Source organism: Rattus norvegicus, chromosome 12 (assembly GCF_021556685.1).
Source record: "Rattus norvegicus strain SHRSP/BbbUtx chromosome 12, alternate assembly SHRSP_T2T, whole genome shotgun sequence".
NCBI lineage: Eukaryota > Metazoa > Chordata > Mammalia > Rodentia > Muridae > Rattus > Rattus norvegicus.
In genome coordinates, this window is record NC_141545.1 from 16266703 (window position 1) to 16293909 (window position 27207).

At 47.3% G+C, this 27207-nt stretch overlaps 1 protein-coding gene across 1 annotated transcript; it reads left to right on the forward strand.

The window, feature by feature from the left end:
- The first annotated feature begins 466 nt into the window (after positions 1-466).
- Positions 467-26953, forward strand: Kpna7 (karyopherin subunit alpha 7). Its single transcript, XM_087579657.1, has 9 exons — positions 467-543; positions 1427-1695; positions 6087-6169; positions 10909-11172; positions 13309-13542; positions 14965-15147; positions 19077-19223; positions 24831-24911; positions 26272-26953. Exons 1-8 carry the CDS (start codon positions 515-517, stop codon positions 24873-24875), a joined length of 1254 nt encoding a protein of 417 aa, XP_087435783.1. The 5' UTR covers positions 467-514; the 3' UTR covers positions 24876-24911; positions 26272-26953.
- The last annotated feature ends 254 nt before the right edge of the window (positions 26954-27207 follow it).

Below are 27207 nucleotides of genomic sequence, written 5' to 3' on the forward strand. Positions count from 1 at the left end.
GCCATCTCTCCTGTCCTTGGTTTTGTTTTGTTTTGTTTTGTTTGTTTTAAAGAAAAAAGTACTAGGGCACCAGAATCACCTCACTCTAAGCATGGAGAGTGTCATATTTGCACTTAGGACCTATGGGCCAGCAAATAACCCTTAGTGTAGAGGCCTTGGTGTAGAAGCAGGTGCACCCCGGGACTTCTATTCACGTCAGGCAGATAACTAAGCTAAGTAATGTTTATATTCGCCTTATATTTGTTTATGATGATTGTATGTTATTTGAGGTGTTTATTTACTGTGTACAAGTGTGTGTAGCCATGTGTACACATGGACGTCAGGACCATTGGTGAGGGTCAGTTTTTTTCACCATGCGGGGGTCAGACTTGGCAGCCACTGCCCTCTGAGCCACCTCCCCGGCCTATCCTTTCTTCTGACAGAAGGCGAATGACTAACCTGAATGTGGTTTTCCTGGCAGGCCAACCTCACTCTGGACGACATTATCAAAGGGGTGAATAGTTCAGATACGATCATGTGTCTCCTGGCCACCCAGGCTGCCAGGTACTACCACGCGGACTCTGGGATTTGTAGTTTTGGAGCCAAAAGTAAACTCCAGGAGCCTGTTGGGTTTCCTGGCGTTGGCAAAATGCCCACACAATGCAGAAACGTCTAGTTTATCCGAAAGCAGGAGGCAACTACCATACTCAGTTGTCCTTGAGGGCAACTGAAGGAATGCAGCGTGTCGTCAGAGATGAATTGCTCAATTTACGTTGGCCTCCGCAGGGATTTCAGGCCATAGATCATACCTGAAGGGCAAAAAGTTGCTTTAGGACTACTGCAAAGACTTATGGGAGTAACAATAACTCTAGCTAAATGCTCTTATCTGGTAGTTAAGAATTGGGCCTTTAGCAAAGGGGTAGAGTCCCTGCCTAGAACTCCCCAGGGTAGGGTTGGGAACATGACTCAATGGTAGAGCCCCTGCCTAGAATCCCCCAGTGAGGGGCCGGGGGCGTGGCTCAGTGGTAGAGCCCCTGCCTAGAATCCCCCAGTGAGGGGCCGGGGGCGTGGCTCAGTGGTAGAGCCCCTGCCTAGAATCCCCCAGTGAGGGGCCGGGGGCGTGGCTCAGTGGTAGAGCCCGGGCCTAGAATCCCCCAGTAAGGGGCTGGGGTGTGGCTCAGTGGTAGAGCCCCTGCCTAGAATCCCTCAGTGAGGGGCTGCGGGGTTTGGGGGGATTGCTCAGTGGTTAGAGCACCTCTTAGAAATCCCCAGTGAAGGCCTAGGGGTGTGGCTCATATAAGAGCACCTGCCTGGCATATGTGAAGCCCTGGGTTCAACTTGCACCACTGGCAAAACAAAAAAAGATAGAGAAGAATGCCAAGAGCCTGTGGAAGGGAGCGTCTCCGCACATTGTGACTCTCCCCCATTCTTTCTGTCTCCTGCACAGGGAAATGCTGTCTCAGGAAAACAACCCTCCTCTAGATGTGATTATTGAGGCAGGACTGATCCCCAAGCTGGTGGACTTCCTGAAGGCGGCCCATCTCCCCAACCTGCAGTTCGAGGCAGCATGGGCGCTCACCAACATTGCCTCAGGAACTTCAGAGCAGACCGGAGTTGTCGTGAAAGAGGGTGCCATTGAGCCCCTGATTGAACTCCTCTGTTCGCCACACCTGACCGTGTCTGAGCAGGCAGTGTGGGCCCTTGGGAATATAGCTGGTAAGACACGGGTCCTCGGTGTGCTGAGGCCTGGGGGTGGGAGGATGGACACGCAGTGTGTTGGGATATTTCTCTGTTACACTTGATGTCCTGGCACCCACAGCAACCCGGGTAGAAACACCTACTGCTGGGGAATGAGCTGCTTCACAGCCCAAAGCCAAGGTGAGAGACTGAGGATGGAGGTGGAACCTTGATGACACAGCGTGCACTGAAGCAGGAAGCTGCACCGGAGCGCCGGCTCCTCCTAGGTCCTACAGCCGCTGGCCTTAATGGCTTCCGGATCAAAGATAAGCCCAGAGCTACGTGCAGTGGTGCACAGCTGCAATCCTATCACTTGGGAGGGGGAGGCCTGAGGGACAGGAATTCGAGGACCCTTCTCAAACAACAACAAGGTTTGGGGGTAAGGTATGAAGACCAGTTTTGATCTCCGGCCAGTATGGTGATGAGTGCTTGTAAATTCCAGCGTTTAGGGGAGTGGGGAGAGGATCATCTTAAGCTCAAGGCCAGCCTGAGGTACAAAGCATGCCCCGTCTCAAAAAATGAAAACTGAGACCAAAGTAGTCTGGGTTAAGTAGCATGAGGGAAGCCCCAGGTTCCATCCCAACATCTTATAAACCAGGAATGAGGTAACTGTTTCAAGGCCCAGCACTGAGGAGGTAGGGGCAGGAGGATCAGAAGATCAAGGTCATTCTTTGCAGTGAGTATGAAGCCAACCTGGGCTACATGGGGACATGACTCAAAATGAAACAAAAATAAGCCTTAGGCCCTTGTAGTATGGATTTATTCTATTTAATTGTGTATATATATGTGTGTATACACACACACACACACACACACACACACACACACACACACACACACACACACACACACACATATATATATATATATATATATATATATATATATATATATATATATATATATATATATATATATAAACTGTGTTCAGACTCACCAGAAGAGGGCATTGAATCCCATTACAGATGGTTGTGAGCCACCATGTGGTTGCTGGGAATTGAACTCAGGACCTCGGGAAGAGCAGTCAGTGCTCTTAACCGCTGAGCCATCTCTCCAGCCCATGTGTTTATTCTTTTTTTTAAATATTTTATTTATTTATTATATATGAGTACACTGTAACTGTCTTCAGACACACCAGAAGAGGGCATAAGATCTCATTACAGATGGTTGTGAGCCACCATGTGGTTGCTGGGATTTGAACTCAGGACCTCAGGAAGAGCAGTTGGTGCTCTAACCACTGAGCCATCTCTCTAGCCCCCATGTGTTTATTCTTAAGTAATCTAGGACCCCAGAAGCCTATATCTCCTGGGGAAAATCAGTATGAGTATGAGTGTGTGTGTGTGTGTGTGTGTGTGTGTGTGTGTGTGTGTGTGTGTGTGAATATATAGCAGAAGAGTTGTAGACAGATGGAGAGATAGAGACAGACTTTTCTGAGCTTGGAATGAGATGTTTTCCCTGAGAAGCCCGGTGGGTGTGGTCTGGGCAGTAAGTGCTTTATGCCCTGTGTGGCATGGGAAAACCCAAGGCAGGGATTCAGTGTTGAAGCCCCAGATTTCAGGCCGAAACAAACACAGTATATTGGGGTGGGGGTAGGGCTCAATTGGGTCCCTTGGGATTTGGACAATTAAAGCTAACCGAATGTTAGTAGTTTTCAAGTTCAGAGAAGCTACAATGCCCCCCGCCCCCCCCCCACCCCCCGGAGTCAGCACTCGGATCTTTGGGGACTTCAGAGCCTGAAGCCAAGAGAATACAGGACAACCACGCAGGCAGATGTGGTTTTGGAGTTGTTTGTTTGTTTTTGTTTTTGAGACAATGTTTTCTGTTAGTGTCATCCTGGCTGTTCCGGAACTTGCCCTGTATATCAGGCTAGTCTCAAACTCAAGAGTTCATCTGCCTCTGCCTCTCACGTGCTAGGATTAAAGCCCTGTGCCACCATGGTACAGCGGAACGACCATTTTGAAAATGCTTCAGGAGGCTTGCCTCTTTGACAGAGGTTGGATTTTGTATTGTTTGGGTCAACAGGAAACTAACAAGACCGAGATAGGTGTGACTCAGGCATTGAAGACCTAGCTAATGGGCTAAACCGAGACCTCTCAAGTGTCAGATTCATATACTGGGAATGGAGGTGTGTAGCTTGGTTAGTGGTGTGCTTACCCGGCATGCAGGAGGCCCTGGGTTTTGTCCCCAGGACACGAGCGTGCACATCTCTGATCCCAGCACTTGAAAGGTAGAGGCAGGAGGATCAGGAGTTCAAGGACACCCTTGGTTACACACTGAGTTCGAGGCCAGCCTGAGATACAGAGTGAGACTTTGTCTCAAAACATTAAGGGGTTGGAGAGATGGCTCAGCGGTTAAGAGCACTGACTGCTCTTCCAGAGGTCCTGAGTTCAAATCCCAGCAACCACATGGTGTCTCACAACCATCTGTAATGGGATCCAATGCCCTCTTCTGGTGTGTCTGAAGACAGCGACAGCGTACTTACATATAATAAATAAATCTTAAAAAAAAAAAAAAAAGATGGCAGAGTGGGCAAAAGGCACCTGTCACCAAGCCTGGTGGCCTAGCTTCTAGCTCAGCCCACATAATAGAAAGAGAGAACTGGGGATTGGGGATTTAGCTCAGTGGTAGAGCGCTTGCCTAGGAAGCGCAAGGCCCTGGGTTCGGTCCCCAGCTCCGAAAAAAAGAACCAAAAAAAAAAAAAAAAAAAAGAAAAAGAAAGAGAGAACTGACTCCTACAAATAGTCCCCCCGCCTCCAAGTGTCCTTGTGTGTGTAGACGCATGAACTCACACGTATGCACACACAAATGTGTTATGAAAGTCGGTATATTAAAGACTAGGCAAGGTTGAGGCAGGAGAGTCATGAGTCCAGGGTAGGCTACATAGTGAGTTTGAGGCTGGTGTCTTATATATAACATATAAGATATCTCTTACAAACAGATGCCAGACACACGGGTGCAGATCTTTACTCCCAGCACTCGGGAGGCAAAGGCAGGTCGATCTCTGTAAGTTTGAGGTCAACATGTCTACATAATGAATCCCAGGACAGCCAGGGCTACACATACATCTACACATACACATATACATACAAACATGTATACACATGCATATATACACACATACATATATGTATATACACACATATATGTGTATACATGTATATGTATGTATACACACATATACATGTATACACACATAGGTACACATACATGTATGTATACACACATATACACACATATTTGTATGTGTACAAATAGTATACAGGATAAAATTGCTAATGACTGATCCCCCTGCCTCTGTGAATTATTCTAAGCTGCCTATGGAAATGAATGCCCCTTGCCAACAGTCTTTGGGGGAAGTAAAGTGTTCTCTACCAACCTCTGTCTTTGGTGAGTCATGGTATGAACTGCAGCCGGTGTTTAGAGTCCACTGACCAGCTAGGCAGAGCTGGCTGTCCTCGTTTCTGTGTCCATGACCTCTGTTCAGAACAACTGCTGCTGTGTGGTACCTGCTTGTGGCCTTGGGCACGTGTACTTACCTAGGAAGACCCGGATTCAGCATACAGCCCATTCCAACTATGTGCCAGATACCCCAAACTGAGTTTTAGTCTGTCATCCTTTGTATAAACTTTTTTTTAAAAGTATATGCGTTGGGGTTGGGGATTTAGCTCAGCGGTAGAGCGCTTGCCTAGCGAGCGCAAGGCCCTGGGTTCGGTCCCCAGCTTCGGGGAAAAAAAAGAAAAAAGAAAAAAAAAGTATATGTGTTTATTTGAGGTGGGGGTGAGGATTGTTCACATGCCACAGCTCACATGTCTCTGGAGAACAACTTTCAGGGAGGGACTGGTTCTCCCTGTCATCCTGTGGGTCCTAGGAATTGGACTCAGGTCATCAGGATTAGCTACGAGTGCCTTTACCCACTAAGGGGTCTAATTAGATCACCCAAACTTTTAACAAGTTTTCTTATACATATTTATGAGTCGTACATTGGTATATGAATACAGGAATGCAGGTGCCCACTGAAGCCAGAAGAGAAAGCCAGATCTCCCTGGAGGTAGAATCATCGGCAATTGTGAACTGAAATGGGTGCTGGGAACCTAACTCAGATATAAGAGAAGGATATACCCTTAACCACTGAGCTATCTCTCCAACTCCATTATGTATAAACTTTAAAAGTTGGACACCCAATTTGAGTTTCTCCTTGTCCAGTTTTTGAGGAGAGTGGATTGAGAGGTAGCCCTGGCTAGCTTGTGGCTCACTATGTGGATCAGGCTGGCCTTGAACTCACAGAGATGAACTTGCCTCTGCTTCTTGAGAGTGCTGGCCTCAAAGGTCTGTTCCTGGGTCTTCGTTCTCATACTCTCTTCCATTTGTAGGTGACTGTGCAGAATTCAGAGACAATGTCATTTCCAACAATGCCATCCCGCACCTGATCAAACTTATTTCAACAAACATACCAGTGAGTGTATTTATTCATTTGCCTATTGCATTTCATTTGGTGTGTGTGTCAGTGTATGTGTGTGTGTACATGTGTACATGTACACAGTAGTATTCCCTTCCTACCAAGAGATTGACCTCAGATTGTCACAGTTGGCAAAAAGTGTCTTTACCTGTAGAGCCATCTTGCTGGTCCTTTATTATTATCATTATCATTATCATTATCATTATCATTATCATTATCATTATCATTATCATTATCATTCCTCATCTTCCTCCTCTTTAGTCTCTCCTTCTTCCTCCTCTCCCTTCTCCTTTCCTTCCTCCTCCTCTCCCTCCTCCTTTCCTTCCTCCTCCTCTCCTTCCTCCTCCTCTCCTTCCTCCTCCTCTCCTTCTTCCTCTTTCTTCTTTTTCCTCTTCCTCCTCTTCTTCCTCTCCTTCCTCCTCCTCTCCTGCTTCCTCTTTTTCCTCTTTTCCCTCTTCCTCCTCCTCCTCCTCTCCCTCCTCCTTCTCCTCCTCCTCCCCCCTCCTCCTCTTCCTCCTCCTCTTCTCTTCCTCCTCTTCCTCTTCTTCCTCTTCTTTCTTTCTTCTTCCTCTTTCTCTCTTCTTTTTTTATTTTATTTTATTTTATTTTATTTATTTTTTCCGGAGCTGGGGACCGAACCCAGGGCCTTGCGCTCGCTAGGCAAGCGCTCTACCACTGAGCTAAATCCCCAACCCCTTCTCTTCTTTTTCCTCTTCCTTTTCCTCTTCCTCTCTTCTTTTTCCTCTTCTTTTTCTCTTCTCTCTTCTCTCTTCTCTCTTCCCCCTCCTCCTCCCCCTCCTCCTCTTCCTCTTCCTCCTCCTCTTCTTCCTCCTCCCATAGTACTCACTAAGTAATCAAGGATGACCTCAAACTACTGATTCCCCTGCCTCTGTCTCATCTTAGCAGTGGTAGGACTGTAGGTGCACACCACCACAAACATGTTTATGTGGTTGGTATTGGGGACAGGACCTAGGGTTTTATTCAAGCTAGGCAAACACTCTCCCAACTAAGTCACATGCTTAGCCCAAAAGGACACTTTTGAGTACTCACAAAAGAATGGTGTGAGACAAGAGGCTAAAAACTGTCATGGGGTGACTATGGAAAGCATTGCCAACCCCTGACCTAGGGTAAGAAGAAGGCCTGGGGGGGTCAGGCCCTTGAGCCTCTAGTGTTCCACATCAGGTAGGAAGCTGGCCATGGATTCACACGTGATCCCAGCACTCAAGAAACTTCAGCAGAAGGATGTCAAGTTCACAGTCACCTGGGCTGCCAAGTGAACCTGAAGGTCAGCCTGCAGCAACGTAGGGAACCATGCTTCATCTACTCTGAAGAATAGGAGGGGGCTCGTGGCTGAAGAGTTGTCAAGGGAAGATTATAATGGGTGGGATTGATGGTCTCAGATCCGGTTTCCACACTGACAGGGATCCCTAGAGTAGGAAGTGGAGAGACTCACCAGCAGAGCAGAATGACGAGAGACAGACAGAGAGACAGAGAGACAGAGAGACAGAGAGACAGAGAGACAGAGAGACAGAGAGACAGAGAGACAGAGAGACAGAGAGACAGAGAGAGAGTTTCCTGTATAGTCCAGTCCATCCTGGAATTCACTCTGTAGACCAGGCTGGCCTCAATTGAGATAAATTGAAATTGAAGATATGTACTGGGGCTGGAGAGATGGCGCAGTTGTTAGGAGCACTGACTGCTCTTCCAGAGATCCTGAGTTCAATTCCCAGCAACCACATGGTGGCTCACAACCATCTGTAATGGGATCTAATGCCCTCTTCTGGTGTGTCTCAACACAGCTACAGTGTACTTATATACATAAGATAAATAAATAAATCTTTAAAAAAAAAAAGAGAGAGAGAGATGTGCCACCATTGCCTGGCCTGAAGAATGACCTTAAAAGATCAGAGAGATGGCTGAACATGGGGTTTAGGCTTAGGCAGGAGGATTGTCAGGAGTTTGAGGCCTGGGGTGCCAAAATGGATCAGAGGGTGAAGATGCTTGCTGCCAAGTCTGAGGTCCTGAGTTCAATCCTTAGAATTCACATGGTAAGAGGAGAGAGCAGACTCCAGAAGGACTCCATGGCGCAAACACTCACCTACATAAATACATTTTTTTAAAAAAATTGAAGCTCTCTGAGCTGTATGGTAAAAAGCCTTTTCTCAAAAGAAACGAGAGGGAGAGGGGAAGAGGGGGAGAGGGGGAGAGGGGGAGAGAGGGGGAGAGGGAGAGAGGAGGAGGGGGAGGGGAGAGGGAGGAGAGGGAGAGAGAGAGAGAGAGAGAGAGAGAGAGAGAGAGAGAGAGAGAGAGAGAGAGAAGACAAGTGTGTGGCTGGTCTTAACAGAGGAGGCCTGCAATCCCTGCTACTTGGGACGCTGAGGCAGGAGATTTGAATTTTAAGGCCTGCTTGGTCAATTTAGCAGCACCATGTCTCAAAATAAAAAATAAGAAGGACTAGAGATGGAACTGGAAAGGTGGCTCAGGAATCAACAGCACGCGCTGCTCTCCCAGAGGACCTGAATTCAGTTCCCTGCAGTCCCTCTAGGTGGCTTACAACAGTCTGTAACTCCCGCTCCAGGGAGTTCGATACCCTCTCCTAGCCTCCATGGGTACATAATATACATACATACATACCACATATACATATACAAATAAAAATAAAATAGGTTTTTAAAAAATAGGGGGGCTGGGGATTTAGCTCAGTGGTAGAGCGCTTACCTAGGAAGCGCAAGGCCCTGGGTTCGGTCCCCAGCTCCGGAAAAAAAAAAAAAAATAGGGATGTAGCTCAGTGGAGGCATGCTTGATTAACATAAGACCTTGGGCTCAATTGTTATCTATCATATCATATATGATATGTCATATACATATACATATATATGTATATATATGTATATATGTGTGTATATATATGTATATATACAGCAAGTATGTATAGCAGATATATATGTAGCATGTATGTAGCATACACACATGTATATATACATATACATATACATGAGAGAGAGAAAAAATATATACATGAATGATTATGTCAAGCCAGTAGAGTTGAGGATGGCAAGAGGACCAAATCATTCCTGAGTTTGTCAGTCTTCATGTACCTCAGGTTGGCTTTGAACTCACTATTCAGCCTGTTGGTCTCATACTTATACTCTCTTGGCTTCCACCAAGACTGAGATTATAGACCCATCCTTCTGTACTCAGCTGCTCGATTGGGTTTGGTTTGTTTGGGGTTTTTTTTGTGTGTGTGTGTGTGTGTGTGTGTGTGTGTGTGTGTGTGTGTGTTTGATTGATTGATTGGTTGATTGATTGATTGGTTTTGGGGGGTTTTTTGTCAGTGAAAATAGAACCAAGGACTGGGGAGGTGGCTTGATGGGTTTACTGTACTTCCAGTGCAAGTGAAAGGACCTTGAGTTCAAATCCCAAGAACCCATGTAACACCAGGTTCTGTAGCAGCCACCTATAACCACAGCATTCGGATAGTGAAGTGGGACAGAGATGGAGACACACAGAGAGGTAGGAGACACACAGAGATGGAGAAGAGAGACAGAGAGATGGAGAAGAGAGACAGAGCGAGGAGACACATGGGGGAGACAGAGAGTTGGGAGAGATAAACAGATGGAGGAGACAGAGAGAGGAGGGGGGACACATGGAAGGATGAGAGAGACAGAGGGAGGAGACACACAGAGGAGGGGGGGACACATGGAAGGATGAGAGAGACAGAGGGAGGAGACACATAGAGGGAGACACAGAGACACTAGAGAGAGACAGTCAGACACACACAGAGACAAACACAGGGACAGATACACAGAGAGACAAGATATAGAGAAACAGATAGGGCTGGAGAGACGGCTCAGCAGTTAAGAGCACTGACTGCTCTTCCAAAGAACCTGAGTTCAATTCCCAGCAACTCACATACATAAAATAAATAAGTCTTTTTAAAAAAGAGAGAGGGGTTGGGGATTTAGCTCAGTGGTAAAGCACTTGCCTAGCAAGCACAAGGCCCTGGGTTCAGTCCCCAGCTCCGAAAAAAAAAAAAAAAAAGAAAAAAAGAAAAAAAGAAACAGATAGACAAAGACAGAAGCAGAATGCCTGGAATCTTGCTGGCTCATAAGCCAGAAACCCAGAGACTCTGTCTCAAGCAAGGTGAGACTGCGAAGTGAGGACTGACACCTCGGGTTGTCCTTGTGACCACCGCATGTGTGTTGTGACACAGGCACACATACACTCACACACACACACACATACACACACACACATACACACACACACGTGTTGTAACATTTTATACCATTAGTCTAGGGGACTGGAGAGACAGCTCTGCAGTCAACAGTGCCTGATCTCTCTTGGACCTGGGTTCCGTTTCCAGCAGCTGTGTCAGGTGGATGGCAAATGCCAGGGATGAGGGATCCATTCCATCTCCAGGCCTCTGTGAGCATGTATACACACATGCCCACAGCGAAGCACAGACATGACTATATACATAGAGATAAAGCCTTCAAATAACTAAGTCATCTGCTGAGTGGGGGAAGGCGTTGTGGTGCATACAGAGTACACACCATATGACGTTTACATATTTAAAAAAAAAAGCTCATCGTATCTGTCCTTGACACACATCACTGCCTCGAAGGCGTTCTTTTGACGCTCAACAGGTTTGGTCTGCACTAACCAATAGTATGAATGGTTCTGGGAAAGGACAGCCACCGTTTATGTTCTGTCTTCTTTGCACCCCGTCCCAGATCACCTTTCTTCGGAACATTGCATGGACCTTGTCCAACTTATGCCGAAACAAAAACCCATACCCTCCTGAGGACGCCGTGAGGCAGATGCTGCCTACCCTCTGTCAGCTCCTGCTACATCACGATAATGAGATTCTCTCAGATACCTGCTGGGCCCTGTCCTACCTCACCGAGGGCGGCAAGGACTACATCCATCACGTGGTGACCACAGGCATCCTGCCTAGGCTTGTAGAGCTCATGAGCAGCTCAGAACTCAATGTCTTGGTAAGTGTCATCCTGGGTCCCATGCACCTTCGCAAGAGGCTTCAAGTTAGAGCGTGTGGGTGCTGTGACTGCAGCTCAGTCAGGAGAGGGCTTGCCTAGCACTCACGAAGCCCTGTTTCCATCCCCATCCCACGTACACTACGCACTATGGAGCATGCCTACAACCTCAGTACCTGGGAGACGGAGGCAGGGAGATTATAATTCAAGGTCATGCTTGGCTGCAAAATGAGTCCAAGGCTTTTCTGGACTACGTGGCATTATGGCTCAGAAAACAAAACAGATTAGATCCTGTGAGTCAGATCCACTGAATCAGGTTCTCATCTCTGCCTCCCGCCTCCCCAGGTCTTCCTGCCAGCTTAAATCCTTCACTGGACTCCCAGTTTGCCTTCTCTAAGTCTCAGCTCTCTGAGACTTCTAGCTAAACTGCTCCCATCTCAGACCCTCGTGGGTGGTCCAGATCTTAGGTTTTCTCCGTCTGATAGCTAGAAAGGCAGCCAGTGAACTGCTTAAAATCCTACCACCCAGGGGCCTTTCCTTCATATTTTCCTACTGTTCTGTGGATTTTAAGTTCAGTTCGACTGGGTGGTTTATTTTCTCTCCCTCCTTCTCTGACCTGTGCATGCATGTGTTTGTCTGTGCCTGTTTGACTGACCGTCTCTCTGTGTCTGTGTGGGTCTGTGTTCCTATAAGAGACAGAGAGATGGAGAAGGACACAGATGGAGACACACAGAGAGAGGGAGACATACAGAGAGAGACAGAGAGACAGAGAGACAGAGAGACAGAGAGACAGAGAGACAGACGACAGAGAGACAGAGAGACAGAGAGACAGAGAGACAGATAAACAAACACAGAGACAGATACAGAGAAACAGAGGCAGACAGAGAGGCAGACAGTGAGACAGTGAAACAGAGAGGTGGATCCATGCCAACTGATAAACACACACACACAGGCACACACACACACACACACACACACACACACACACACCACAGAAACAATGACAGAGAAAGACAAAAAGAAACAGAGATGAGAGAGACAGGCTGGCACCATATACACAGATAGACACAGAGCACTGAGAGAGGAAGACACACAAAAGGAGACACACAGACAAAATCAGAGTCAAAGGCACTCAGGGGGTCACTGTGTAGCCCTGGTTGGCCTGGACTTTATATGTAGACCTGTGACTGTAAGGGGCTGGTGAGCACATGAACCGAAGCAGTCACTGGGGAGTCCTTGGCTCCAGTTAAGTATCCAGCAGAAGTATGACATACATGGATACAAATCTACAGCAGGCTCCGTAATCCGCTTTGCATTTTTCCAGTTGAGAGTTTAGCGAGTTGGACATGTGGTACACACATGAGATCCTAGCAGCGGTTGACAAAGGGTCGTGAGTTCAAGGCAAGGCCAGGACTAGGGGTGTTGCTCATTGATAAGAATGCTCCCCTAGGATTTAGGAAGCCCTGGGTTCCACCCAGTACTGATAAACGAATCAGACGGAGCACACCTGTCATCCCTACACTCAGGGTGGAGGCAGGAGGACCAGGAAGCTCAAGGTTATCTTCAGCTATGTACTGAGTTTGAGACGCCTCTGCATTGAGACCTTGTCTCGAAAACACAAAAGACAAGGGGGTCGAAAGCTCAATGTTCTTGGCTACCTAACAAATTCAAGACCAGCCTGAGCTATAAGAGAAAGCCCTCAAACAGAATCCCCAGACAAAAACAGGACAGCAGAATGTTCTCTTGTTTTAGACAGAGTCTCATGTAGCCCAGGCTAGCCTTTAATTCATTACAGAGTCAAGAAGGATGTTGGGGAACGCCTGACACCACCTCCCATCTACAGAGATTGCCGGTGTGTGTCACCTGCTGCACCAGAACTTCATACATGCTGGGCAAGCCCTCTTCCAAAGCTACACGCCTGGCCCCTAGTGCACCATCATTCTCTAATAAAGTGCCCCTTGTCAACCCTCCCTGACCAAGAACGGTGAGCGAGCGTCTGAGACTCTAAGAGCAGCTGTGGGTAGGCTGACCAAATAAAACACGGCAAACTTGCAGACATCTTTGCACGGCACTCAGTGCGTGACACGACCGCCGTGTGACAGACTCGCAATCCTTAGACACCTCTCTTTGTCCTTCCAGACCCCTTGTCTCCACACGATGGGCAACATTGTGGCCGGAACAAATGAGCAAACCCAAATGGTGATTGATGCTGGCATGTTGAAGGTATTGGGCCAGGTCCTGAGGCACCCGAAGTCCTCCATCCAGAAGCTTGCTGCCTGGGTCATGAGCAACGTGGCTGCTGGGCCCAGGCACCACGTCCAGCAGCTGATTTTGTGTAACTTGCTGCCTGTCTTGGTAAATCTACTAAGGAATGTAAGTGGCAGGGCTGGGAAGAGAGTCTCTAAAGCTTCTGTTGTTAGGCACAAGGACCTGAGTTCAATCCCCCGTGCCCACAGGAAGCAAGGGAAGCGGGATAATCAGGAGTTCAGGGTCGGCTTTGGCGACAAAGTGTGTGTAAAGCCAGTCTGAGCTGCATAAGACCCTTTCTAAGAAAGAAGAGAAAGAAACAAATCTCGGGTGGGAGTCAGGCAGCCTACATCATGGCTTCTCTCAGAGGCTGTATTCAGATCAAGAACTGAAGCAGTGTGTTAGGTCACTGGACATAGATTTCACATGTAAGCTCAGGTCTTACCAGCTGTTCAAGACCAGGTCTGGTGGCACATGTGTGTAAACTCAACACTCAGGATTCATTCATTCACTCATTCACTCATTAATAAATTCATTCACTCTCTCATAAGCTCATTCATTCATTCACTCATTCATTAACTCATCCGCTCTCAGTCACTTACCCATTAATTCACTCATTCATTCATTAATAAATTCATCCACTCTCTCATTCACTCTCATTTACTCACTCATTCATTAATTCACTCATCCACTCATTCATTCACTCACCATTAATTAATTCATTCATTCACTCATTCACTCATTCATTAACTCATCCGCTCTCATTCACTTACCCATTAATTCACTCATTCATTCATTCATTAATAAATTCATCCACTCTCTCATAAGCTCATTCATTCATTCATTCACTCATTCATTAACTCATCTGCTCTCAGTCACTTACCCATTAATTCACTCATTCATTCATTCATTAATAAATTCATCCACTCTCTCATTTGCTCTCTCATTTACTCACTCATTCATTAATTCACTCATCCACTCTCTCATTCATTCAAAGTCCCATGTAACCCAGGCTAGCACTAACTTGCGATATGGCTGAGGATGACCTTGAATTCCTGATCCTTCTCCTCTTACCTCCTGAGTTCTGGGATCGTGGGTGTGTCTTTGCATGCCTGAATTATGTGGTGCTGGGAATACTATAGCAGGATTGCAAATTGAGGGCCTGCCTAGGCTACATACTGAGTCCCAGGGTAGCCTGGGCTATACAGTAAGACCCTATTTTTAAAAGCCAAACAAAACAAAACAAAAGGAATGGGGGTGTGGCTCAGTGGTCAGAGTACTTGCCTGCCACACACAAAGCCCTGAGGTCTGATTACCCACCCTACATCTACCAGGTATTGTGGTCTCATCCAAAAGGATGGCATTTGGGGAGTAGAGGTAGAAGGGTCAAAAGTTCAAGGCCCTCATCTCTATAGCAAGTTGAGGGCCAGCCTGGTCTACATTGAGAGACTGTCTCAAAAATATACAAAAACAACAAGTGAACCAGGTCAGCATCCCTCTGTGGTGGCCCTTGGGCTCCGGAAGGAACATGAACCTCTGTCTTTGCAGGCAGAATTGAAAGTCCAGAAGGAGGCTGTGTGCACCGTGGCTAACTTTGCAACAGGGGCCTCTCAGAGCCAGTTGACTCTGCTGGCCTACTCAGGAGTCTTGGAGCCAATGCTGAATCTGCTCACTGCCCCGGACATGGAGGTCATCACTGTCATCCTCGATGTCATTTCTTATCTCCTCCAGGTAAGCTGTTCCAAGCAGGCAGTCTCCAACTGACGACAGTAAACGTGCCCCCTCATAACAGGGTTGGGGCTGGGGCTGGGGCTCTTAGGGAGCCAGAGGGCTCAGTGCGCAAGGGTAATTGCCACCAAGATGACTGCCTGAGTTCAGTCCCCAGGATCCATGTGGAGGTGAGAGAGAATTGACTCCCACAAGTTGTCTGACTTCCACACCCGGGTCATGGTACAGGTGTTGATGCACACGCATGATGTGAGAGAAAATAAACATTAAAAAGTTTAAGAAAAGGAACCCAAGTAGGTTGGGCTGGAATGTAACTCATGTGGGGTGTAACCCCAGCATGTGTGAAGTCCTGGGTTCCATCTGCAGCACCTCATAATGCAGGCATGGAAAGACATGCCCACGATCCCAGAACTGGGAGGTAGAAGGAGAAGGATCAGGAATTCAAGGTCTTCCTCAGCCATATCATAAGTTAGAGCTAGCCTGGGTTACATGAGACTCTGGATGGATGGATGGATGGATGGATGGATGGATGGATGGATGGATGGATGAGTGGGTGGATGGATGGATGGATAAATGGATGGATGGATAGATGGATGGATGGATAGATGGATGGATGGATGGATGGATGAGTGGGTGGATGGATGGATGGATAAATGTATGGATGGATGGATGGATAGATGGATAGATGGATGGATGGATGGATGGATGATGGATGGATGGATGGATGATGGATGGATGGGTGAATGAATGAATCAATGAATGAGTACATGAGTGAATGAGTGAGTGAATGAATGAATGAATCAGAGTGAGTGAATGAATGAATCCTGAGAATGATTCTCATGCCATTCTTCCTACACTCCCTACTTCCTATGGATAACACAAAACACTCAAGAATAGGACTCCGAGCCAGGTTTGGCAGGGTATACCTGTCCCCCTAGCACCCAAGAGAGAAGACAGGAAGTTATGAGTTTGAAGGCAGCCTGGGCTAAGTAGTATGCTTGAGGCCAGCTGGAACTATGCGATCCATGAAGAAATTGTATGTTGGTGTGTCAACATTTTGTCACACACACGAGCACCTTGGTGACAAGGGCTCAGAGCATACCTGTTGGAATCCTTGTTTTAGGGAGCTTGTGTGTGAGTGACACAGGGGACACTGTAGGCATTCCTTGTGAAGGAAGTCGGACTGAGAAGGTACTACTGGGGGTTGGAGAGATGGCTCAGCAGTTAAGAGCACCAAACTGTTCTTCCAGCGGTCCTGAGTTCAATTCCCAGCAACCACATGGTGGCTCACAACTATCTGTAATGGGATCTGATGCCCTCTTCTGGTCTGTCTGAAGACAGCTACAGTGTACTTATATATAATAAATGAATAAATCTTAAAAAAAAAGAGAGAGAGAGAAGGTACTACTCATTTAGAGTAGGGAGTGGCTGCTGTCACACATGGAGTGCCCAGGGAAGGAAACATTCTCTAAGAATATCCCAACCAGAGAAGTGAGCATGTGGATGACTCTAGTGGACACTTGTGGAAAAACATCATGGGCAAAGGAATAACCAGGGGAGATGTAACAGCAAGAACAAGTGTCAGAAAATGGAGGGAGAGTGAAAAGGAATCAGGTCTGGAGCAGATGAGAGCGGCTGGTGAAGATGTGGATTCCTTCTGCCTCAGGCTAAGAAACCCACAGAAAGTTCAAAAGGGAACAAAAGAAAGAGCCAAGCTGAGAGACACGTCTTTAAGGCTTATTTTTTTCAGTTGTGTGGATATATGTCTATTGTGGCTATGTGCACATGAGTACAGGTGCCAACAGAGGCCAGAGGCATCAGATTCCCCTGGACTGGAGTGGTCGTGAGCCTCTGATGTGCAGGGAACCTACCTCAAGTCCTTTGTCGGAGTAGTTTGTGCTCTTAACCACTGAACTATCTCTCCAGACACAAACTATTTTTGTTTTTGATGTTTTTGCTTTTGAAGTTAGACATGGGCTCTCCCTACATAACTTACATGGAATACACGACCTCCCTCTATGACTTACATGAAACACAGGGTAATACTCCAGCTTCATGAGACCTCTGACAAGCTGAGATAGCAATCGTGGCCCGCCCTGCCCACTTCTGCGTCAGGTTTATTTTAAAAGGTTGATTTCCTTGTTTTATCCAAATGGGTATTTTGCCTGTGTGTATGTCTGTACACCACATGAATGCAGGACCACAGAGTCCAGAAGAGGTCATGGCATCCTCTGGAACTGGAGTTAGAGAGAGCTGTGGGCTACCTTGTGGGAGTTGGGAACTGAACTTGTATCCTTTGGAAAAACAGTCAACACCCTTAGGCACTGATTCATTTCTCCAGCCTCCCTATATCAATAACCAAGGTCTAGTGAACCACCAGGGGATAAATTCATAGAAGAAAGACAGGCCGGATGGGAAAGGACCGTAAATCATTCCTGAGTGGCACTGTGCCGGGACAAGATAACATCATTCTCCAAGGACAGTAAGGAAAAGGGTGACGAGGGAAATGTTACATGCTGGTACCGAGGATCCCTTTAATGACTGAGCTGGATGTACTTGTCAAACCAACACTTGGGGAGCTGGAGGCAGGAGGATCAGGAGTTGAGGTTACTGTGTTCAACTACTTATCCAAGTCCAAGGATGGCCTGGGTGCCGTAAGACCCTGTCTTAGTAGTTTCTGCAGTCCTGTAATGCTCATCTAGGCTTTGATTTTTATTAAATACTTTTTTACTTTGAATTCTCTGGTGCCTCAGACAAATGCCCTCTTTTGTACTTATCACATTAGTATTCTATGATGTTGGATACATTTTGAGTAAAAAAGTGAATGTGTGGACAAGTAAACTCACTGGTGAATTCATGAATGTATTTGTGAGTGAATGAGTTCATGGGTGATTTTGTGAATGACACACCCATAATCCCAGAACTTGGGAGGTAGAAGGAGAAGAATCAAGGTCTTCCTCAGCCATATAGCAAGTTAGGTTAGGTTACATGAGACTATGAATGCATGAATGAATGCATGCATGAATGGGTGAGTGAATGAATGAATGAATGAATGCATGAATGGGTGAGTGAATGAGTAAATGAGTGAGTGAGTGAGTGAATGAATCAGAGTGAATGAATGGACCTGAGAAGGATTCTTGTACCATTCTTCCTACATTCCCTCAAGCACTCAAGAATAGGACTCTGAGCCAGGTTTGGCAATGTATACCTGTCGTCCTAGCACCCAAGAGAGAAGTCAGGAGGTCATGAGTTTGAAGGCAGCCTGGGCTAAGTAGTATGTTTGAAGCCAGCCTGGTCTACACACTCTAAGAAGAAATTGTATCTTGGTGTGATCATTGTGAATAAATGAATTCGCAGATGCACTTGTGAGCAAATGAGTTCATGGGTGATTTTGTGAATGAGTGAATGAGTGAATGAGTTCATGGGTGGTTATCATGAATAAGAAAATATGGATGATTTTGTGAATGACTAAATGCAGGGGTGATTATGTGAATAAATGCACACAAGCATGATTGAGGAAATGAATTAATGAAGTTAAAGGAGAGGGAAAAGATCTTGGCATTTTCAATGGGTCTGTAATCACTCCTCCTGGATCAGGTCTGCCTCCAACTAAAACAGTCCCCTTAAGACTGGCCAGCTGACAAGGCCCCGGGTTCGATCCCCAGCTCCGAAAAAAAAAGAACCAAAAAAAAAAAAAAAAAAAGACTGGCCAGCTGAAGCTCTACCTGCATTTGCACGCACGCGCGCGTGCACACACACACACACACACACACACGCGCACGCACATGCACATACATGCATGTGCACACACACAAGCACACACACGCATGCACACACACATGCATGCACGCACACACGCACACACACTCACACAAAGCCCAAGCACACTCTGGGTCTCACCGTCTCTCTGCTGGTTTCTCATCCATCTTCAGCAGATAGACGATCTAGAGGACAAGAAAAGGCTGTGTTTTCAGATAGAGGAAGTTGGTGGCTTTGAAAAAATTGAGTCCTTACAGCACCACCACAACAGTTACATCAGCCATAGTGCCCTGAACATCATTGAGAAATATTTATATGAGGTGAGTAACAAAAGTCCCATGTTCTGGGGCTGGCTCTTGGTAACTGTGGGCTGGCTTTTGATGGCCCTGGGCTGGCTCTTGGTGGCCCTGGGCTGGCTCTTGGTGGCCCTGGGCTGGCTCTTGGTGGCCCTGGGCTGGCTTTTAGTGGTCATAGGCTGGCTTTTGGTGGTCACAGGCTGGCTCTTGGTGGCCATGGTCTGGCTCTTGGTGGCCATGCTTCCAATGCTGTGCTGTGAATCTGGCTATCAGACAGGCTGCCTTCTCTCCACACCCTCCTGTGATTTTAGCTGGCTGCCTCCCTGGTCCCTGTTCTATAGGTGGCCTTTTGAGTATCAGGAAGCTTGTCTGGGAGCTGGGAGTTGGCTCAGATGATGCAGAGCTTGCTCTGCAAGTGTGAGGACCTGAGTTTGAGCCCTTGTGAGAAATCCAGGTACGTTGATCCGTGTGTACAATCCCAGTTCTGGGTGAGTACAGACCTCTGATCCATGGGGCTCGATGGTTAGCCAGTCTAACTAAACGGATTCCAATCCGGTGAGAAATCCTATCTCACAAAACAAAATCAAAACAGTGCAGAGGGGATGGCAAGATGGATCAGTGGTGTCTTAGTTAAGGCTTCTATTGCTGCGATGAAACGCAGTGACCAAAATCAAGTTGGGGAGGAAAGGGTTAATTAGGCTTACACTACCATATCACTGTTTACCAGTGAAGGAAGTCAACATAGGAACTCAACCACAGTAGGAACCTAGAGGCAGGGATGATGATGCACAGGTCATGGAGGGGTGCTGCCTCCAGGTTTGATCTTTATGGCTTGCTCAACTTGCTGTCTAAGAGAACCCAGAACCCTCAGTCCTGTGATGGCACCACTCACAATGGGCTGAGCCCTCCCCCATCAATCATCAATTAAGAAGATACCTTACAAGATTGCCTTCAGGCCTATCTTAGAGAGGCATTTTTTTTCTTTCCTATTGATTGATTGATTGATTGATTGATTGACTGTACAGAGTGCTGTGTCTGCATGTCCACCTGCATGCCAGAAGAGGGCATCAGATCCCTTAATAGATGATGGTCAGGAGCCACCATGTGGTTGCTGGGAATTGAACTCAGGACCTGTGGAAAATCAGCAGCCAGTGCTCTTAGCTGCTGAGTCACCTCACCGGCCCCTGGAGGCATTTCCTTAATTAAGGTTCCCTCCTCTCAAATGATTCTAGCCCGTGTCAGGTTGACATGAGACTAGCCTGCACATCTGTACAAAGGGACTTGCTGTCAGCTTGAGGACTTCCAACCAGTCCCTGGGACCCACGTGGTAGAAGGAAAACGATGACTCCTGCAGGCTGGCCCCAACCTCAGGCACAATGTGCACATACACTCCTCACCCCCATCCCTGTCTCTCTGTCTCTCTCTGTCTCTCTCTGTCTTTCTCTGTGTCCCTCTCTGTCTCTGTCTCTGTCTCTCTCTCACACACACACATACACTCTCTCTCTCTCTGTGTCTCTGTGTCTCTCTGTGTCTCTCTCTCTCACACACACACACACCACTCTCTCTGTCTCTGTCTCTCTCTCTCTTTCACACACACACACACACCACACTCTCTCTCTGTCTGTCTCTGTCTCTCTCTGCCTCTCTGTCTCTCTCTCACACACACACACACACTCTCTCACTCTCTGTCTCTTTCTCTGTCTCTGTCTCTCTCACACACACACACACTCTCTGTCTCTGTCTGTCTCTGTCTCTCTCTCTCACACACACACATACCACACACTCTCTCTCTGTCTGTCTCTGTCTCTCTGTCTCTCTGTCTCTCTGTCTCTCTGTCTCTCTCTCTCTCTCTCTGTGTCTCTCTCACACACACACACACACCACACACTCTCTCTGTCTGTCTCTGTCTCTCTCTATCTCTCTCTGGCTCTCTCTGGCTCTCTCTCACACACACTCACACACACACACTCTCTCTCTCTCTCTCTCTCTCTCACACACACACACACACACATATACACACACACAATGTTAACGTGAACAGCTCCTGTGGAATGACAACTGAGGTCGACCTTTGCCTTTCTAACGCACACAGACAAAGCCAGTCTACACCCATGGGAGTTTCTTGGTTTCTGGTTTTAAGCTGTCTTTTTCTTGCCATTTTTCCTGGCTCGGGAGAATGGGAGGGGAAGGGACAATACACTAAAAGAGATTTTCTATCTAAGAATGCAAACAATGCTGTCTGGCCCAGCTTTCAGGAAAACCATTTCAACACCGCATTTTGTCTCTTTCTAGAACACATAGTTTGGGGATGAGTTACTCCATCAAGTGTCTGAGTTGTCTGTGGCCTGGGGAAAAGAACGGATAAAGGTTTCCATAAAGGTCTGTCAAGTGGTAGGATCTACACAACGTAAAGTTTACCACGTGACCACTCAGGGGGGCAGATGACACAGGATTGTAACCTCAGCACTCAGGAAGTAAGTTAGGAGGGTCAGGAGTTCAAGGCCATCCTCGAGTGCATCAGGATTCAAGGCAATGCAGACGTTGAGGACACTTGGTGAAGTGAGACAGACATGCATGAGGACCACGTCCTGTCATCCGACATCCATGTAAAAATCTGGGCATGGCACAGGCACCTGGAATCCCACTGTTTGGAAGGCAGAGACAGGGGCTTGATGGCTATCCGGTCTATCCAAACTGGAGAGCTCCAGATTTAGGGGGAGACCCCATCTGAGAAAACTGAGGTGGAACCTGACGGAGGAAGACACCAGAAGTCAACCTCTGGCCCCTGTACATGAGTGCCCATGAGCCTATGCACCCGTGTGGGCACTCTTACTGCACATCACACAAAGCCAGTGACCAGAGCACAGACCTCCTTTGACTCCTCTTCCTTGAGGTCCTGGGACGAAGCAAACTCACAGCAGCAGACAGAGAACAGAAGCTAGGCGGAGCAGGAGACAGCAACTAGTGTGAAGTGAGGATCGAGTTTCAGTTTGGGAAGATGGAGCATGGATAGCGGTGACGGGGGTCACAGCACACATGTTCTCTCTCTCTCTTTTTCTTTTCTTTTTTTCTTTTTTTCGGAGCTGGGGACCGAACCCAGGGCCTTGCGCTTGCTAGGCACGTGCTCTACCACTGAGCTAAATCCCCAACCCGGCACACATGTTCTCAATGGCAGCCATGTCTGCTTAAAAATCCACAAGCTGGAACTGGTGAAATGGCTGCCTAATCTGAGGATCTGAGTTCAATTTCCAGAACCTAAGTAGTGAAAGAGAGCCAACTGCCACAAGTTGTCCTCTAGCCCCTCCATACATGCTACGAAATATGTATACGTGCCTCTCTCTCTTTCTGTCTCCCTCTTTCTCTCTCTCTCTGTCTCTCTCTGTGTCTCTCTGTTTCTCTCTCTGTCTCTCTCTATCTCTCTGTCTATTGCTCTGTCTTTTTCTCTCTCTGTCTCTCTCTGTCTCTCTTTCTCTGTCTCTCTCTGTCTCTCTCTGTGTCTTTCTCTGTGTCTCTGTGTCTCTCTGTCTCTCTCTCTGTCTCTCTGTGTCTCTCTGTGTCTCTCTCTATCTCTCTGTGTCTCTCTCTATCTCTCTGTGTATCTCTCTGTCTCTCTGTGTATCTCTCTGTCTCTCTCTGTCTCTGTGTCTCTGTCTCTGTGTCTCTCCGTGTCTCTCTCTGTCTCTCTCTATCTCTCTGTGTCTCTCTGTCTCTGTGTCTCTCTCTGTCTCTCTGTCTCTGTCTCTCTCTGTGTCTCTCTGTGTCTCTCTCTGTCTCTCTCTATCTCTCTGTGTCTCTCTCTGTGTCTCTCTATCTCTCTGTGTCTCTCTCTGTCTCTGTGTCTCTGTCTCTGTGTCTCTGTCTCTGTGTCTCTGTCTCTGTGTCTCTGTCTCTCTGTCTCTCTATCTCTCTGTCTTTCTCTCTGTCTCTCTATCTTTCTGTCTCTCTCTATCTCTCTGTCTTTTTCTCTCTGTCTCTGTCTCTCTCTGTCTCTGTCTCTCTCTTTCTCTCTATCTGTCTTTCTCTCTGTCTCTGTCTCTCTGTCTCTGTCTCTCTCTTTCTCTCTATCTGTCTTTCTCTCTTTCTCTCTCTGTCTCTGTCTCTCTGTCTCTCTGTCTCTCTCTTTCTCTGTCTCTCTCTTTCTCTCTATCTGTCTTTCTCTCTCTGTCTTTCTCTCTCTGTCTCTGTCTCTCTCTGTCTCTGTGTCTCTGTCTCTGTCTCTCTCTGTCTCTCTCTCTCACACACACACACACATACACAAATATAATAATTTTAATTGTTAGACCGAAGCTACACATATTGGTGAGGTCCACCACTAATCCTAGCACCTGGGAGGCAGAGGCAGACATAGTAGGAATTTTAGACCAGCCTAGGCTACATGAGTCTCTCTAAAAAAGAAAACTTGGGCATGGTGGTGAATGCCTTTATTCCCAGTACTTGGGAGGCAGAGGCAGGTGGATCTCTGTGAGTTTGAGACCAGCACAGTCTGTGAAGGGAGTTCCAGGACAGCCAGGGCTACACAGAGAAACCCTGTCTCAAAAAATAAAATAAAGTGGTGTTCATCTGTAATCCCAGACTGAGGAAGGCTGGAAGTTAGAGGCTAGTCTGGACTCCATAATAAGACCCTGCCTCAAAAGATTAAAATAGACTCCAGTTGTTTGTATTTTTACCACGTACATAACTGTTTTTTAAATTTTATTTATTTATTTTACATCCATAGGGTAGCAACTCCCCCTCCTACTTATCCTCCCGCACCAGTGCTCCCTGCCCCCATCCTGTTCCCCATCCACTCCTCCCCCACTTTCTCTCCAGAAAAGGGATATCAAGTTGCAGGAGGACTAGGCACATCTTCTCCTATAGAGGATGAGCAAGGCAGACCAGTAGGGGGAAAAGGATCTGAAGGCAGGCAACAGAGTCGAGACAGCCTCTGCTCCTGCTGTTAGGGGTCTCACATGACAGCTAGGCTACACGACTATAACATATATGCTGAAGACCTGAGTCGGTCCCGTCCATTCCCCGGTTGGCAGTTCAGTCTCTGGGGGCCCCTCTGGACCCAGGTTAGTTGTTCTCTGGGTCTCCCTGTGGTGTTCCTGACCCCATTTAGAGCCCACCTTAAGCCCTTGCAAATGCTGACATTTCAGGTACACATGCCACACCCAGATTGTTACACCTGTAGAAATACTTCAGTCATGCAGTGCAAGCATGAGGACTTGGGTTCAGTCTCCAGCACCCAGATAAAAGCTGGCCACAACGGCCAACCCACCTAGTCTAATGAGTGAGCCGCCAGGCCAGTGAGAGATCCAGTCTCAAACAAGGTGAGGGCTGGAGAGGTGGCTCAAGTCATGAGCGCATGCCGCTCTTTCAGAATACCTGAGTTCCGCTCGCATCGTCCTCACTTGGGGGTTCACGGCTGCCCGTAATTGCTCCACACAGCTCCTCCCCAACTCCTGCCGCCAAAACCCATCCTAAGAAGTATTTGGATGATGTATGCCTCTGTGGGGCCTCAAGGTTACTTGAGATACGTTCTAGAAATCACTGGAACAAATTCTAGTCCAGCTGGGCTATTCGAGTCAATGGTGCTCTGATAACACACCGGTGACCTGGGGCTATAACCTTCTCTGTTCTTCCTTGAAGGAGGAAGATGATGACATTTTGCCCAAGCCTGGGCTGAGAGTGTGAAGATGTGGAGAACTGAGACATTTCACACACCGTATTGTATGTTGAGTAGATCTTCTTTCCTCCCTCGTGTCCTCTCTCTCTACTGTCCCCTGCTTAGACCCTTCGCTCTGCATAGGCAGCCACACCTCTGTGCTCCTGGTTGTATAACGTATACGATTTCACATATGTCTAAACATCCAGGAAGCATTGATTCGACAAACACAACCCTTTGTCTTTCTGAGACTGGCTTCTTTGGCCTAACGTGATCATTTCCAGTTATGTCCGTTTTCCTGGCGAGGAACACGACTTTGTTCTGCTTTTTTTGGCTGCAAAACTCCCATCGTGTGTGGAAAGCACAATTCTCTCTGCCGTCCCTCAGTCACTGGAGACCCAGTCTGGTTCTGTGACTTAGCTGTTGTGAAGGGGGATCAATACTAAAGCGCGGGGATCTCTGTGCTGTTTTGATTCGGAGAACCCGCCGTGTGGCAGAGCCGGGCTGTAGGGTGGATATACATTTAGAGATGATCGCCATGATCATTTCCGGAGTGAGGGACTCCCTCCTTTCCCACAGCAGAGGGAAAGATTTCCTTTGTCCTAGCCTCCATTGTTGTTAATCTGTTTTTATGTCTGTCTGAATACAAGCCATGTGAGTGCAGTTACCAAAGGGCCCAGAAGAGGGCGTTGACTCACCTGGAACTGGAGTTACGCTTGGCTGTGAGCTGCCAAGGGTGGGTGCTAGGAACTGGAGAGGGGTGGCGTCTGCAGGAGCACTGCTCGCTCTAAACCACCGAGTGTCTTTGAACCCGGAGTCTTCTTGAGAATTTTTACAACTCTGTTCATCAGGGAGACTGCCTATAATTTTTCTGTTGTCAGTGCAGCTGTCTGGTTTTTAGTATCACCATTAATGCCGGCATCATAAAAAAAAATTGGGAATGTCTTCATTTTTCTCTTTTATTGAATAATTGTATAAGCATTGGTATTCTTTCTCTGAAGGTCTTGTAGAATTCGGCACCTGGACTTTTATAGTTAGATTTTCAGTCCTTCCGGGTTTGCCCCCCACTCTTGTGATCTTCTCTCCCCCCCAAAAAAGGGAGAAGAAAGTTCAAATTGCATTGCCCATGTAGCCATGGGAACATGGTCATGAGACTAGCCCCTTAAAGAAAATTGTGTCTTTCCCAACATGCACCCTGGCTGGAAGCCACCAGTTGTGGAGAGCTAGCCTTCAGCATCCTCATGACAGTTGTTAAGAGGTTTCTTCAGTGGCTTTCTGTCTAGGCTGTTACTTTGGCTGGGTCGGTGGGGGGATGGGTGGGAGTTGGGGGTAGGAGTTGTCATGGAAGCCTTCTATGTTCCTTTCTCCACGGAGAGTCTGCAGTCATTGATGCCACAGCAAAACTAGCTTCTTTGCCCTTTACAGTCAGCCAGAGCACTCGCCACTCACGGACTTCCGCATGGCTTCTGGTGATAGCATGGACCACAGAAATCCACACGGTCTCTGGTGGCAGTGCAGATCTTGGACATCTGCTGGGCCCTCTGCCACAAGAACCACGGACAGCATCATAGCTCTCAGCAGCAGCACAGACCAATGACATCAACATGACTTCAGGGGCAGCACAGACCAGACACAGTGGCATGACCTTCATTGGTGACGCAGGCCACTAACATTAATACATCCCCCAGCTGCAGCAGGATCATGGCCCATGGCCCTGGGCAGCAGTGGCCAAATATACGTGGCAAGCATTTTTTACCAGCTGAGGAATGGAATGGTCTAGGGTTTTTGTTTTTGTTTTTGTTGCCTGTGTTAATCTATGTTGTTAGTCTGCTCCTTTTGATTGGGGAACTGGGATTATTAATATATGGTTATTGAAAAGCATGCATCATTTTCTGTCATTACATTGAGTTTTAGTGGTTGGTGTTTTCATTTTCTGAAACAGGGTCTCATGTGTTCCCGACTGCCTTAAACTCCCTATATAGGCAAAGCTGGTCTTGAACTGATCTTCCTACCTCTGTCTTCCTCAGTGCTAAGATTCTGGGGTGCACCACCATATCCAGATCTAGTTCATACACTCTTAACAATAAATGTTTGTGGTTTTAGCTTTAAAAGTTTTTTAAAGTTACTTATTGTTATGGATATGACTGCACCTGCATAAATGCAGCCATGCGTGTAAATGTAGCGTGTGCATGCAGTACCTGGAGAGGTCAGAAGGGGGTGTCAGATCCACTGGAACTGGAGCTACCAATGATTGTTGAGTCGCCATGTGGGCGATGGAAACTGAACCGGGGACCCTCTGTGAGAGCAGTCAGCCCCCTTAACCACTGAGCCATCTCTCTAGGCTCTGCCTCCCTTTTTTTT